The sequence below is a fragment of the Hippichthys cyanospilos genome, chromosome 20, assembly GCF_059441005.1.
Source record: "Hippichthys cyanospilos isolate Australia breed blue-spotted pipefish chromosome 20, RoL_Hcya_1.0, whole genome shotgun sequence".
Classification (NCBI taxonomy): Eukaryota; Metazoa; Chordata; class Actinopteri; order Syngnathiformes; family Syngnathidae; genus Hippichthys; species Hippichthys cyanospilos.
In genome coordinates, this window is record NC_142388.1 from 6,103,409 (window position 1) to 6,118,638 (window position 15,230).

Consider the following 15,230-nt stretch of genomic DNA (forward strand, 5'->3'; position numbering starts at 1 on the left):
TGTGAATTTTATGGTAGCATTGTTTGTTTACCTGAAATGGTAATCACTAGCATATACGATATTTCTTTTTATTTCGATGGGATGCGTGAGGGTGGCCGATTATCTCATGGAATAAATTAACGGGATAATCAATTTTTGCCAAATTTGGTAGCGCCAGCCCTACTTCCAATCAGTAAAATTGGATTTTTAATGCCTACAGTCGTTAATGGCAAAGAAAGAGTTAACTCATCCGCTTCCGACCCACTTAAAACAGATGCTTGATGTCTATAGCGGATAATGGAAGTTAATTAGTTAATTGTAGGGCACATAAGTCAACCATATTGACTTCAAATGTCAATTTGGGGTCTTTAGTTAAAGGCCCTAATTTGCATTTTGAATTCCGGCAGTTTGAGTCTCGAAAAGAATAAATGAACAGCCATGCTTGATGTTTGAATGGAATATACAGTATATACTGTATATATATATTTTTTAGCTTTCAGTTAGCAACCAATATGATATCCTTCTTCAGCGAACAATTAATACAGTACCCCTTGACTGCAGGGGTAGCTCCACTCCATATGTACAACCAAATAGAATATTAATGAGGCTATTTTTACCTCTCGACTTGTTGAAGGACCGAAGGCACCTTAATGGTCTTTTTATATCCCAAAAGAGTATAGTAGCATCGGCGGCGGTCGGGTACGCCCCCAATTTTGGAGCATATATTGTTCAAACGAATAAAACCCTTTCAGGTGAGCAACACCTTCTAAAACGAGGAGTCCGATTACGTCCCGGAATCGACAACTTGTTCCGCTCCTTTTTAAATAGTCCTGAGCTGTGCCAGATGACAGGCGGCTCTGCCCGTACAAGTCATTGCAAACACCGTCTGTTTGGTTTACTTCTCAGTAGTTGCATAATTTGTACTATTTCAGACATGTGTTGCATGAACCCCCTGTGGCGCTGCTATTTTCTTCTTTTATAAACAATTATAAAAAAACACAAGCCGCAGAAGTTCTCAATTGTGCTACTCTGCCGTCCAGGGCACCAAAGCAGGACATCGGTCGATAGAAGACGAGGCCGGAGACAGGACGAAGATAAAAGCCGTCATCTCCATTTGTGCAACTGGGATGGGATTTGTCTCTCTTGAGGTGTGAGCACAATGCAAGCGCTGTGGCCTCAGGTAGCTTCGGTTGGGGAACTTTCTCAGACATGCCGCGTCACGTTGTAAAGGCCGAAACATTTCTTTGAAATCCCTGCTAACCCCACCTTGGGAATCGTCAAATGAAACGAAACCACAATTCCCTCGAAAGTGGCCTGCAAATGCTGCGAGAAGAATGCGCACAAAAGAAGGATGATTATGTTTCATTGGACATCTTGGAAACAGCAGAATTGTCAACAACAACACAGAGAGGTGTTTTTTTTTTTTTTTTGAGGAAAATGTATCTATTAGGTGGACAGTTCCCACAAGCCTGCATTTGCACCACCTCATCCTACACTTGGCTCCGTCCCAACTCGGTCTATTGTTACATTCACACAGCCTGACCCCCTGACGGCTCCGCCAGCGACAACGCCGCTACTTACAGACTAGCTTAAATAGCGAAGCCACCCCCCAGGTGTTTAATCCGGGACGGTAGCAGTGTGAACAAATATACGCCTCGCTCCCACACAATGAAGGGCTTAAGACCACAGACGTGAACCTTAGGGTAAGACATCATGTTCCTCTGCAACATAAGACATTATTATGGGAAGCTGAGACTCTGGCTTTTTTTGTTTTGTTTGTTTGTTTTCGTTCCCAGTGGAGCTAATACAAAATGGGACCTTTCAGGAGTTCACCTTCGGTGGGTTCTTCATCCCCAGATGGAACAGCCACTGGTAATGTAATGTGCACTCATGGGACATTTTATTAGGGACACTTCACCAAGTAAAGGAGATCCAATCCAGGAGTTTTAGCAACAACTCACTTTGCCAATAAGAACAGCTATGGAATTTCCACAACGCAAACTATAATATGCAACAAATTTTAGGGTTGAATTATTTCTCAGTATATTTCAGTTGCCATCAATTGTATGCAAATTTTGGCTATTTGTGATCTTCTAAGTGAACCAGAGGAAAGTGAGACACATCTTTCTTGAATCATGCCTGCTCTTTATATTGCACTGTACATAATTTAAATGGATTATAATGAGAATGTTTTAATCCTTGCAAAATCCGGTGATTATCTGTTATTATTATTTTTTATTATTATATTTTATTATATATTTTTTATATTTTTATATATTATATATTTTTTATATATTTTTATTATATATTATTATATATTATATGATTATTATTTTTTTTTTTCAACCTTAAAACCCCTATCCATATGGGGCCTGAATTGTATCACTTGCAACAAGAAAAAAAAAAGAAAAACATTGAAGCTATTGGTCAAATTTTGGAGAACTTTTGCAACCTTGAACGAATCCTGACAAACACCCGTCATGAACGCACACTACCTTCGCCAACACTCGCAAACGTTCACGCAACGCCAGCTCAACTCGTCTACTTCATATAAATGACATGTAGCAGCACAAAACATAATAATTATGCAAATATGAATTTTAACCGACCCTGTGAAATTTTTCCCCCTTTACTTTTGAAACTTAATTTTCACAATCACTAACCTAAAGATTTTTTAAATATAATTTTGCATCTAAAAGAGATAAAACGTACCTGCTTTGAGATTTACCGCCATTGTGAAGCCGCATGTAATTTTGCAGCTCATTTATAGAGCGCGTTTGTGTAAATATATTGAGGACACAATGCAGCAGGGGACCTCTTCAGCTATGATGAATAGATCGAAGGCTGGCTTTAAGCACAATGCTTCTCTGACTTGACTGTCTGGAACTCCAGCATACCTAGAGCAGTTGGGGACACACGCGTGCACAATGTCCCTATAGTGCGGTCCAATCACACAAACGCATAAGGATAAATACTCCGAGTAGAGGCGACGCGGCGAAGACGCCCCATCCTCACCTGACCGTCTGGAGCCGCGAGACTGAGATGCACTCGAGGGACATGAAGTGCAGGCGGAAGCGGTCGTGATTGACGGGAGGGGGCAGACACGGTGGCAAGAACGGGGGGTGATGAGCGAAAAGCAATATGCAAGATGTCCTGGAGTTGACCTTTTGCAAACAGGATGTTCAGATGAGAGGCGTTTGTCATGTTGCGCCGGGGTGAACGAGTTCCTTGAAGACTGATGTGTTTCTCTCGAGGGTTGCGGCCCTGCTGGAGCCTGTTCCAGTCGGGGTACACTCTGGGCGGTTTCTTCCACTCAGAATGGAAGTCAATTCATTTATTAGTGCTTCATTATTACTGCCTTTATTGCTCTTTTACTGTTTTTTTTTCTCTGCTTTTATTTTTAGTTTTTTTTTAATTTGGTCATCTTGAATCACAACATAGCTGAGGGCTGAGTAAATAAATTCAAATAATCTGGGGGAAAAAAACTACACATGCAGGAGATTTGTTAAAATGTTTTGGAGCATAACGAAAGTTGTGAAATTTATAGAAAATAACACTCGTGTGTATGTACGCGTGCCTTTTTTATTATGTGCTTGGGCATCTGCGTGTGTGTGTGACAAATATGAAAGCTCATGGGAAACAGTGTACTTGACATTATTCCGGGTCAAATTAATCCATTTAAAAACCTATTAAAATTCTGTTGGCAAATATCCCCACTTTATTTGCTTGTTTGTGAAGATGAATCGAGAGACTGAAGCAGCTGGTGACCTTTTTATCAACAATAAATAGACTTTTTTTCGGGGAGATTAAAGAATCATATGAAAAAAAAAAGATCTTGCATGAGAATCTTTTTTTGAGCTTGTCAATTTGACCCATAACATACAAATACAGTACTATGTTTTTTTTTTTTTTTTTTAACTGAGGCCCAAAAAAACAAGACGAGATTGAGTCGAGTGTATCAACACAAAAACAAACCAAAATGAGGCAGGAATGCGAGTGATTTATCTCCAGTGGTGTCCATAAAAGGTCACATGCTCCCCCCCCCCCCCCCCACGTGATCCATTCCTCCCCCCCAACAGGCGCGTCTTTCTCTAATTGGAGTGCAGCGGCCAAGTTTGAGGTCAAGGCACGTTAATGCAACTCCCTCGATGGCGTCATACAGTTTTATCGATTTTTCTAGCCCGGTGGGAGAGAGCTAGCACGGAGCTGCACCAACTTAAGATAAAATCAAGCCATCGCTCGCATTGGGATAATGGCGTCCTGCCCTGATCGAATTGTCCTATTACGTTGGATTGATAGTCTTGGAGTCCATTTTTGTGGAAGCTACTTGAGCCATAACTGTTCTGTCCTTTATTTGCCTTAGACCTGTAATTCTCTACCATTGTTTAATTTAGTCCAAAATGGGATTACTATTCGTCTTTTTTAGTTACTGCTGTTGTTTTGACTCGTCAGGCCTTTTCACTCTGCGCTTTTTTTTTTTTTTTTGTGCTGCACGACAGGGTCCTAGTGCAAGTTTCCTCATAGTTGGAAGTGGTGTGTTGTTGCCTACTCGGAAAAAAAAAAAACTGGCTTTTGCCGCCGTTTAATCTTCTGCTGTCAGTACTCTGAAATCTCTGCGCCAGACCATTTTGTTTTAGGTACGCTTTTTGATGCCGTTTCGATTTCGCTCCCAAATTCAACGTTTTTCATATTGAAGTCATTTTGCGGGTCACCCTCTGTCCTCAGGCCACTCACATAATTAGTTTAGTTTGTACACGGAACATTACTAAGTGCAGTGTGAAAAAAAAAAACGTTTTACTGGGTAAAATCTGCTCAACAGAAAGAATGACTCTCATTCTTCAGAAATCCACTGAGTTGAAGTTTTGAGCTAGTATTTTTTTTAGTATTTTAAAGATGTTAATCAGTACCGAGAGAACCCCAGTTCCTCAAGATGTATCCTGCCTGTTTTAGACGTCTCCCTCTCCCGTCACACCTGAGTCGAACGATCAGCTCGCCGGCACTTTCTGTGGAAGCCTGATGACGATCCTGATCATTTGAATTAGGTGTGGTGAAAGAGGGAGACCTCAAACAGGAAGCCTCTCGAGGAACTGCAGTCGCTTACCCTTGAGCTATAGGTTAAAAAAAGCTCCTCTTAAAATACATTTGCATTTTTTTTTTTTTTAAAGAATTCACGTTCCTCCACTTTTAGCGTGTTATGCTTCGGAGGTTGACCACTCTTACTGGCCTCCAGGTTTTGATATTTTCACAGTCTGAGTAACACGTGGCATCTGAAAACACTTGTGACTCGAGATAAGATCTACAACACCATCCCAAACAAGATTCCAACTCGGGGAAAAAAAAAAAAAGGAAAAATCCAAAAGGGATGCGTGCTTTTCATCCCTCACCAAGGGGATTGTTGTTTGAGGCCAGTAAAAGGCTTGTATGATTGAAAACGTGGCTTAAAACCACCTCCGGAGTTTGGGGAAAGAAATATCTCAACGATGTTTAGAAGAGATAAAAAAGAGCCGACACGCTGGCCGCAGACAGAAGCTCTTACCAGGACCTCTCACACGGATCACATCCAGTGTCATCACTCATCCCACATCATTTCTTTGTACAGGCCTTTTTTTCTTAAGAACTCTTTGGATAACTTGGATTGCTCTGGTGTGATAAATCAACCTTGCTGTGTGCAACTTTGCCTGGGCCGGACTTTCCAAAAGCCATTAAGCGTAAACTAGAGCAAAAGTGACTGTGGGGTCTGGAAACGGTAGCGTTTCCACGTCGTACGAAACAGAGCTTCCACGCTTCATCGATATCGCTGTTCATCAAGTCGGATTGTTCTCGAAATGTTGGAGGAAGTCAGTTCAAGTTTCCATTAAATGCCGCTTTGGTTTTAGTTGTGTGATCAGATAACAGCTTTGCACATCTTGGTATTTTCTCAGCGGGATGAGCTGGAATGACTTTCATTCATTCAGTGAAAAGCTTGAATTTCGTGACTAGTTTTAAAGATATTCGAACTTGAAAATGCCTCCTTTTTTTTTTTTTTTACCTCATAAAGAGATGATAATGTGGGAAAGTTTCCAGCGACTCGGATTGCTCCGGCATGATGAATCAACTTTGCTGTCTGCAACTTTGCCTGCTTTGGACCATCCAAAAGCTATCAAAGTGTAAACTGGAGCAAAAGTGTTGGAACCGGTGACGTTTCTTCATCGTACTAACTGACTTTCCAAGCTTGAGCGATGTGGGTGTTCTTCAAGTTGAACCCCTCACAATTCTGGAGGCATTCACTTGTCCTTTAAATGCCACTTTAGTCATAATAATAATTAAGTTAATTTATTTTTTGAAGAGATCTCTACTGTTATCCCGAAACAGATTTTTTTATAACCCGAAAATGCTATGCACTGGTCAAGGGATACTTGGCTACAAAGAAATTTCACAAGGGGGACATCACTGAAAAACTGTTGTCAAGCACTGCACTTACTTAATGGCATATTTCACTGTGTGTCTTAAACGTGAGGTCGTGTGGCCCGGAAACGAGCGGAGCCTGCGGATGAGCAGCGAGGAAGCGATAACGTTTCAATATCCCACCCAAGAAAGCGGATGCACAGCAGAGCCACGCGTCAGATGCGCTCAGACTTGCGTCATGTGGAGGAGACGGAGGAGGAGGAGGATTCAGCCAACCTGAATCATCTGTTTCCATTCATGAGTGCCACAGCAGGTTCGGCTCACCATTTCTGGTGTTTAAGCAAAACCCATCAAGACAGAACACCCCACTGTACAGTGTCAATGCCCCCCCCCCCTTCTTTTTTATTCTTCATGTCTCCTAATGTGTCAGCTGTTTGCTTTTGACAGCGGAAGAGGTCTTGTTATTGAGAGCGGCGCCCAGTGACATCTGCACCAGCAGACAGAACTCTCCAGATAAAATGGATCTCATGGCAACCGGGTCGCCATGGCAACCGGGACACAGATGCCATGCCGAGGTGATCCGTGCAATTTGCACTTCCTTTTCTCACGCGCACAAAGCAATGTGCAAAGTTTGTAGTGTGTACATATATATATATATATATATATATATATATATATATATATATATATATATATATATATATATATATATATATATATATATATATATATATATATATATATATATATATATATATATATGTAGTTGTTGCCTATGCAGAAATGTCAATGCTGCATTTTAAAACTTGTGTTATACAATGTTTCTAAACTACATAAATAATGCGTTTTCACCCTATGCATCACATCATTATTGCATGCAAGATGTGCACAGTGCTCTTTCACATATATTATTAATTAGTCCCTACTGTAGTTACAATCGTTCGTTTTATACACGAGAAGTGGTCATGGGTCATCCTGACCCAAAATATATTCAACAACCTTGAAAAATAACAATAAAAACCAAAAATTTTTTTGTGTTGTTTTATACTTGGAAAAAGTTACAAAAGCTACATAAACACTTTCTTTGTACTGGTGTTTGTATTCTCAGATGATTATTTTCTTCCTAGGAAACCACAATGCCACACTTGACTTGTGTAATTTTTCTTGTTTTGTTTAAAATAGTAGTAACCTCATATCTGTTAGCAACCTTCAGTCTTTGCCCTTTCACGAGAATTTGGTTCATTTTCATCTGTGTGTATGGATTCATGTAACTATTTTTTTCTTATCATGTCCAAACAAACTCCGGTGAACTTTCTGGAGGTTACAGAGTCGGGGGCTCCGCAACACATCAAAGGGGAAACTTGAAAGGGTGACATTTACAAATCAAAAAGTCTGTTAACCAACAACTAGCGCCATATTTGAGCAGATTGTCTCTACGTTATTAATATTGTTGGTTTTTTTTGCATGCCTGGCCTTGACAGTCAAGCAAAAGTCACAACAACATTTATGCTGAGAAATATCCACTATGGAGGCAAGAGCGTGTGAAAACTGAACCACTTGGGACCAATGTGAATCATCGAGCCGGTAATCCCTAATCCGCTATGCGTGCCTGTGCCATATAATATATAGTACATATGGATTTGCATGCGATTGTGTTCGTGTCTTCAGAATGTAAATGAGCAGCGCTTCACACATGTTACACAATCTGTCATCAGGGGAATGCCAAGCACTGTGGCAGCGCTTTCATGCAGGTGCTGTGTTATGTATACAGTATGTACTGTATATATGCATATGCCTGTATATTTAATATGTCAACATTGATCCATTTTTCAACATCCATTAGTAACTTCATTTTCTTGAGTGTTTTCAATCAATAGCAATACTAAACAAATGACAATTATTCCTAAGTGACCTGGGGAAAAATTATAGTTATATTATAGTTATATTATAAAAGTTTTTTATATATAACTGTATAAATATGTATATATTCACATATATGCACACAGTATATATGAGTATATACAATATTTACACATATGTTTTGTTTGAATATACTGGATTTTTTACCTTGGAAAATCCTATAAAAAACACGAGGGCAAAAGAAAAAGATACCAAAAAAAAATAGGTGAGTGCCATAGGTGACGAACAGCATGTATATGAGAGCACGCTGTATTTTTAAAATGGGTCAGTTTGATGTGCAACATAACAGGAGGGATAAAGATATTACAGTACACATTATACAGGTACATTCTTTCCCACATTTCCATACGCACACACACATACACAAGTACACACCTAGTCTAACTTCAATTCGACGCACCAAAGTTAGAAAGTGGAAAAACTGCATCATGCTGTCATCACTCCAAGAAATTGAGTTTCTCTCATTTATTTTATACAAAAAAATAATAATTTGTTCAAACACACAGCGTGACATCATGTCAGAATGTACCCCTCGTTTCTTCCGTCCCACAGGGACAGGCCCCACCCACCAAGCCGCTGGGGTGTCACAAACATCAGTGTCGGTTCTTTGGCCGGGCCGTTGGAGAACTGAACTTCACACAGACACCCCAGGGTGCCAACTGGAACCCAACATCAAATGAATATGGAATAGTCATTTCGAGCAGTGGTTCTCAAACTGGGGTCCCCAAAAGGACTGGAGTGGTAGTAAAAGACGGAAAAAACAGTTACTCCTCCTTTTCCCGGCTTTGGACCGATGAAAGGTTGTTTTGATGAACGTTACACTTTCATTTGAACTTTCTTGCATGAAAATAGTCTTTTTTTTTTTAATGGAATGACAGGCGTACTATTGCTGGAGTATTTTACTGTAGCTGGGGATGTCAAAATGGATCTTTGCCTGTTAGGTTTTGACATTATGTGACTAGCTTGGATTAATTTGATTATATTCTTGTGAGATTAGGAGAAAAATCATCTCTCAATCATCATGGAGTACTTTATTGTTGTGCACATGTCCATTATTTTATTATTGACATTTTTGAAAATGTGACATTTTGGAAAATAATTCTACAACTTCTTGCTTGTTTTAAAACAGTGAATCCGTGATAGTTTTTTTTTTTCCTTTCAAAAATGGGCATGAGTTTCGTTTCTTCCGGAATACTCGCGATTTGGCAAGTCCTCGGACCCCAAAGTTTGAGAAGCCCTGATTTCGAGGAGTCACGCACACACACACCGTAACCTCATGAAAACCAATCTGTGTGTGCATGCAAACAAGGTTTAAAATAACAATAATAATAATAATAATAACAATAATAACAACAACTGAAGGAAAGAATGGATCCTCCGTGGTTAGGCTTGCAGCACCGGACACACGCTCATGTCCTTCCGATACTGCTCCAGCCACTTCCTGAGCTCGGAGATCCGGTAGCCCTCCGGGCCCCGGCCCCCCTGGTAGACCACCCTCTGATCGCGCACGATGTAGAGTCTCTCGAAGTAGGCTCCGTAGGCGGCGTTGGACGAGTTGTCCATATTGTCCACCACCACGCTGCTGCCGGGCACCCGCGCCAGCATCAGGCGCGCGGCGCTCAGCCGGTCCTCCAGGCACCGGTGCTTGAGGATCTGGTAAGGTGCGTCCGAGCTCACCCAGCCGTCGGCCGGGTGCGCCTCCTCGATGTAGACCACCACGAAGTCGGCGATGTCGGCGTACTGGCTGACGACGCGCTGGAAGGCGGTCAGGCGCGTCATGAAGGGCGGTCAGGAGCAGCTGCCAAAGTTGAGCACCAGCGGCCGCGTGCCGCGCATGCAGTCCAGGATGCGCACCGGGCGGCGCTCCGGCACCAGCACCACCTCCGTGTTGGGCGCCGCGCGCCCCAGCCGCGCCGACTTGAGCAGATCCAGTTTCTGGCCGTACCACACGGCCCTCAGGGACTCGAGCGTGAACATGCGGTTGGAGTCGGACACGCACAGCGGAGGGTCGTCGGCGCTGTGCGGCCGTGCGCCCATCTGGAGCAGCACCTTGCGCCGGATGCACAGGAAGTCCAGGAGCCACAGCGTCACGGCCGCGGCCAGGAAGCGGGGCACCAGGAGCAGGAAGAGGGCGGCCAGCTTCAGCGCCCGCGCCAGCTGCACCCCGCCGGAGTCGTGCATCGCGCGCCGGCGGAAACGGACCGGACTGGACCGCCGGTCGCCTCCGCGCATTTGGAACGGAACTCTCCCTGCGTGCGCGCTCCCTCCTTTTATAGCACCGGCACCGTTCAAGTCATCTCCGCCCACTCACATGGTGGGGGATTACCTCCTCTCACCTAGTTGCGCGCGCTCATCTTATGTTCGCCTTCAAATCGCTCCCTTTGGGTTACGTATCCATCACATTCTGTTCTCTTTCGGCAGTGGACGCTGGGATCAAAAAAAAAAAAAAAAAAAGTTTGACGTCAACATCAGCTGGGAGCTCCTGAAGAAAGTGTAATGACTTTGGTCGACGCTAGGCGGCGCCGGACTCAAGCGTACCGAAGGAGAATCCGCTCGCGTCGGTGACTCATTCGCTGTTTAGAATCCCCATTATGGAACAGCGTGTACCCTTAAAGGCGAAGTCAGGTCAAAAATGTTTGTTACAATATGTTCTATGCGGCCTGACTAGTCGCAAAAGTATTTTCAGTAATACAGGCCGTGTGAAATGTCAATTAACCAACAAAAGTCACTTGTTTGAACCATCTCAGGGGCGGAGGTCAACTTGCTGTCGCCTGAAAATGATGTCACGGGCCGCTTTGCAAAAGTCATGTGACAAAAGTCACAAAACAGGTGTGTGTGTTTGTTTTAAACTAATTATTCCCGTCCTTACTATCACCTTTTACAATTTGCAAACTCAAATGAAGAAATGCGAAATAAATTCACTAGATTGTATTCATAGAAATGTATTTATTTAATTGTTCCAATAAAATTCCAATGGGAAATATTTTTAATGATTTTTAAAACAAAAATGTGTTGCAATTTATAAAGGAGATTTTTTGGCAGGATATAATTAGAAGCTGAAACATATATTTTGACGTTTAAAAAATAGGTCGAATTGGAATTGAGTATTAAGTAACGAGTTACTTTTTATTCAAATTAAACATGAAAATATCATTCTCTTGAATTGTCTTCGATGTCCTGATCAAATAGTTTTATGCCGTTCAATTGATTTGACTGAAAAAAACAAAACAACCACTTTTCCGTTTGCAATAGGTCATTCATTTTTGAATTATATCCGAGTGCTCTTGTATTAGGCACTATATTGCATGCTAGCAGTGTTATTTGAATAAATTAAAATAAATTAAAAGCCTCGTTACAGTACTCTTCATTATTACTTGCTGGCTTTTGTTGCCAATTAAGCTTCAACTGTACATTCGACTGCTTTATTAACATAACAATGATCATTCTCTGCTGTTATTTTACCTTTAGGCTAATTGGCATAAGATAATTGCAGCAAGTGTAATCCACCAACGTGCATGACTTCAGTCGCTTTTAAACACAAAATATAAGACATAAAAGTGTAATGTACAACAAGTACAGTTCTGTGCATTGATAGTGATCGTCATTCTATTGCCTAGCCAGACCCCCGAAAACCCGCTCACCCCAGCCCTCCCCTCGTCTTTTTTGTGACGTCATCGCGCCCTCCTCTCCCACTCGTTTCCTTGCTCCCTCGCTCGCTCGCCACATGTGAGGCGTATGCGTCATCATCCGCCTCCTCTGCTGAGCAGATGGAAGCGGAGCTCGTTTCCATCGGCTCGAGATGAAACGCTTGTCGAGGAATGCCGCTCGAGTGCAAAAACGAGCATAATTGTGCGGGCAGTATGTTTGATACTGACACTCTTTGGCTGCGCATCACTCATATGCACAGTCTGTGATATTTTCATTTAAGAACACCGAGGGGTTGAAATTGAATATGTTCTGTACACAAAATGCAAAAATGTACCTTGAATGAAAAAACAGGTGGATTGTTGAAGTCCCTAAGGAGGGGTGAAGCAAATCAGTCGCGACTTCCCAAACGCTGACTAGAAAACACCAAACCCTTTGAGCCCTATTGATCCAGAGCAAAAATAAATACGCTTCTCGCATCAATCTGCAGCGCGGATCTTGATAACTCGGATCGCTTAAAAATCACGACTGCCTGAGCGCTGAGTAGAAAAATGACAAGGACCTTTGAGTCCTATCGATTTGAGCTCAGCCCCAGGAAGTTTCTCACAACATCGTACAACTGATCGTTTGACCGAATGAAGACCGCTTGAAATTGGTGCCGATCCATTGAAAATCGTAATTGCACGGGTGTCAAATGGAAAACGACCAACCCTTTTGAACCCTTTCTCTCATTTCAAAATCCCACACACTGTTGAACCTTGAGTACTATATAGAGTATATATATGAAATGCAAAATAAATGTATTTTGGATTATTAGGCGCCCCGGATTATAGGCCCTAACAACAAAAATTGAACAGGAAGTCAATTTTTGTAATGTATAGTCCCCATCAGACTATAAGCCACAGGTTGTAACATCAGATATTTACTCAGAAGGATGTTACATGGATGTTTTTTACCTTTTTGTTCCCCAAACAGCAACTTCATGCCTTCAACACTGACAGAACATTCCTTTTTTTTCTGTTTACAAATGAAAGGAGCACCAACATATTTTCAACATAAAACAGAAACAATAGAATACTGCACCATCACAACAGTAACGTGCATGGTTATGTTTGCTAGTGTAGAGTGCTACCTGGTGGCTAGAAGATACACCACACTGGACTGTAAGCCTCAGAGTTCAGTGTGAGAAAAAAAAAGAAAAAAATACCTCATGTTTATGTACATATAACCATGTACTTTTCTGTTCAACCAACATACATAGAATGTAGATGAATGTTTGTTTGTTTTTTTTCATTTGGAATCATACCTTTGCAAAGATGGAGTAAACAAACCCGCATAGCTATTGACAGAGGTAACCAAATTCCGTTTTTTAGCACGCTATCATTGCAGAGATCCAGCACATAATAAACATCGCACATTGCAGTAATACTTCTCAGACAGTCACATACTAACTTAGTGAGTAGTGAAACGTTTTATGAAGCCTGTATAATCCAAATCTCATTGTAAAACTTAATCGTTTCCCCATAAACTTCCAATTCGTTGCCGCGTTCCCACCGTTTCCTCCTTCATGAGTTGACTGGACCAACAGTTTTTTTTTGTGTGTGAACAAACAGTCGACTTCTTTTTTTTTTTTCCAAATAAACTGTTCGAAGCCTTCTTTCATTAGATGCAGCCTAGATGCTGGCAAGCGACCTGGGTTCATGTGAGGACATCCTAGAATAGGAAAAGCAGCCTGGAAAGAGCCTGCAGCAAAGCACAAAGCGTGGCTGAGATCCAGCTGAAACCATTAGTAGTATGACTGAATTGTCATTAACTACTACATGTTGTGTAGGTGACACACACACACACGCACACACACACACACCTACACACTCATCCGCGTCACCTAGCGCAATGATACCAGGTGAACCGAGAATTCAACTCGCGTCTATTCACGGGCCGTCTGCTGAGTTTGAGTGGGTTTGTTGTTGCTAGGCAACCGTCACGGCCTAATCCGCCGGGATGGCAGCGGATTCATCACCGGGCCGCATGTGACCCCTGTCTCTCGGACGCCAGGCCGCAACGCGTGTCATCCAATTATGACGTCTTAACGTTGGACGTTTTGTGAAGTTGACGCCTTCAACTTCAGGGGTAGATTTCGTGCAGAAGCAAATTAGATGGCGGAAGTTGCGCGCATGTTGTAAACAATTATTTCTTGCGTAGCGTAAAATGATGTCATGTTATTTACTAATATGAATATAAATGAAAAAAATACATGCAAAATGTTTTTAGAGCTGTTCGAATACACATACTAGTATGAATGATGCTATATTGCCAGCATTTTAAATTTCTTTAACTCGTTCAATCCCAAAGGCGTATTTTGACGGTTCTCGAGAATCCAAACCTTCAATTACAGGGTCTTATTTATAGTTTTCCCATTTTTTACTTTGAAATTTTTGGCTAAACGGGGATTTAAAAATGGTGCCAAAGTGGTCAATTACTTGGGGAAAAATTACTGCAGTAATTAATGACTTTAGGTACTTAATCGATAACTTTAGGTACTAAAATAATTGCTTTATCACTTAATTTCCTAAAGTAATAGTAATTTAGTAGTAATTTACTTCCTCATAACTCAATTTAGTTCCTCATAACTTAAAATTAGTGATCAGGAATTAATTCTGCCAAATATTGGAATCACTGACCTGAAAAAATCCATAGCGGCGAGGCTGTAATCTCAGGCTTCAGATTTTGAATTTTGCGGAAGACTCAAATGACCCTTTTCTCTTGAACGCAGCACGTTTTCTGCTGCATTTTTTGCAGTTCAAGTTAAGTTCTGCTTTTGTGGTTTGATGTCAGATGTTAAAATTCATTTTCTGTGCAATCTTGAATATTGTCCCATTGCACTTTACCAAGTGTGGAATGACGGCACATCATACTTATCCCAGTGTTATTGAATGCAGCATTCCTAACTTTAAAAACAAAAGTAGTGGTACTTTTGTTGTGTGGTGTCTCAGAGTCCGTCGCTTTTAAACCGATCTCAGGTGACTGAATGTCCCAATTTTCTTAACACATTCGCTTATTCTCTTTGTAGGTTGTTGTTTTTTTTTTTTTTTTGCGGGCAAATGCCACCTTTCTAGTGTGGGTTCAAACAGGGTGTGATGTGATGTGTAATTACGCACAAGTGAATGAGCAGCTCTCCCTCGTGAAGTGAGGCGGGGGTTGTGGTGGTTAGGCGGTGTACGCGGTGCCTCGGAAGGTGATAAACGGTTAAAGTGTTGCTAAGGACCGCTTCAATGTTTGACTCCTGCTCTCAAGGTAGACAA

At 41.7% G+C, this 15,230-nt stretch overlaps 1 protein-coding gene across 1 annotated transcript; it reads right to left on the reverse strand.

The window, feature by feature from the left end:
* Window positions 1-8,733: 8,733 nt before the first annotated feature.
* On the reverse strand, window positions 8,734-10,745 carry LOC148407086 (thyroxine 5-deiodinase-like). Its single transcript, XM_088404025.1, has one exon. The coding sequence runs from the start codon at window positions 10,513-10,515 to the stop codon at window positions 9,667-9,669; it is 849 nt and encodes a 282-aa protein (XP_088260151.1). The 5' UTR covers window positions 10,516-10,745; the 3' UTR covers window positions 8,734-9,666.
* Between the last annotated feature and the right edge of the window lie 4,485 nt (window positions 10,746-15,230).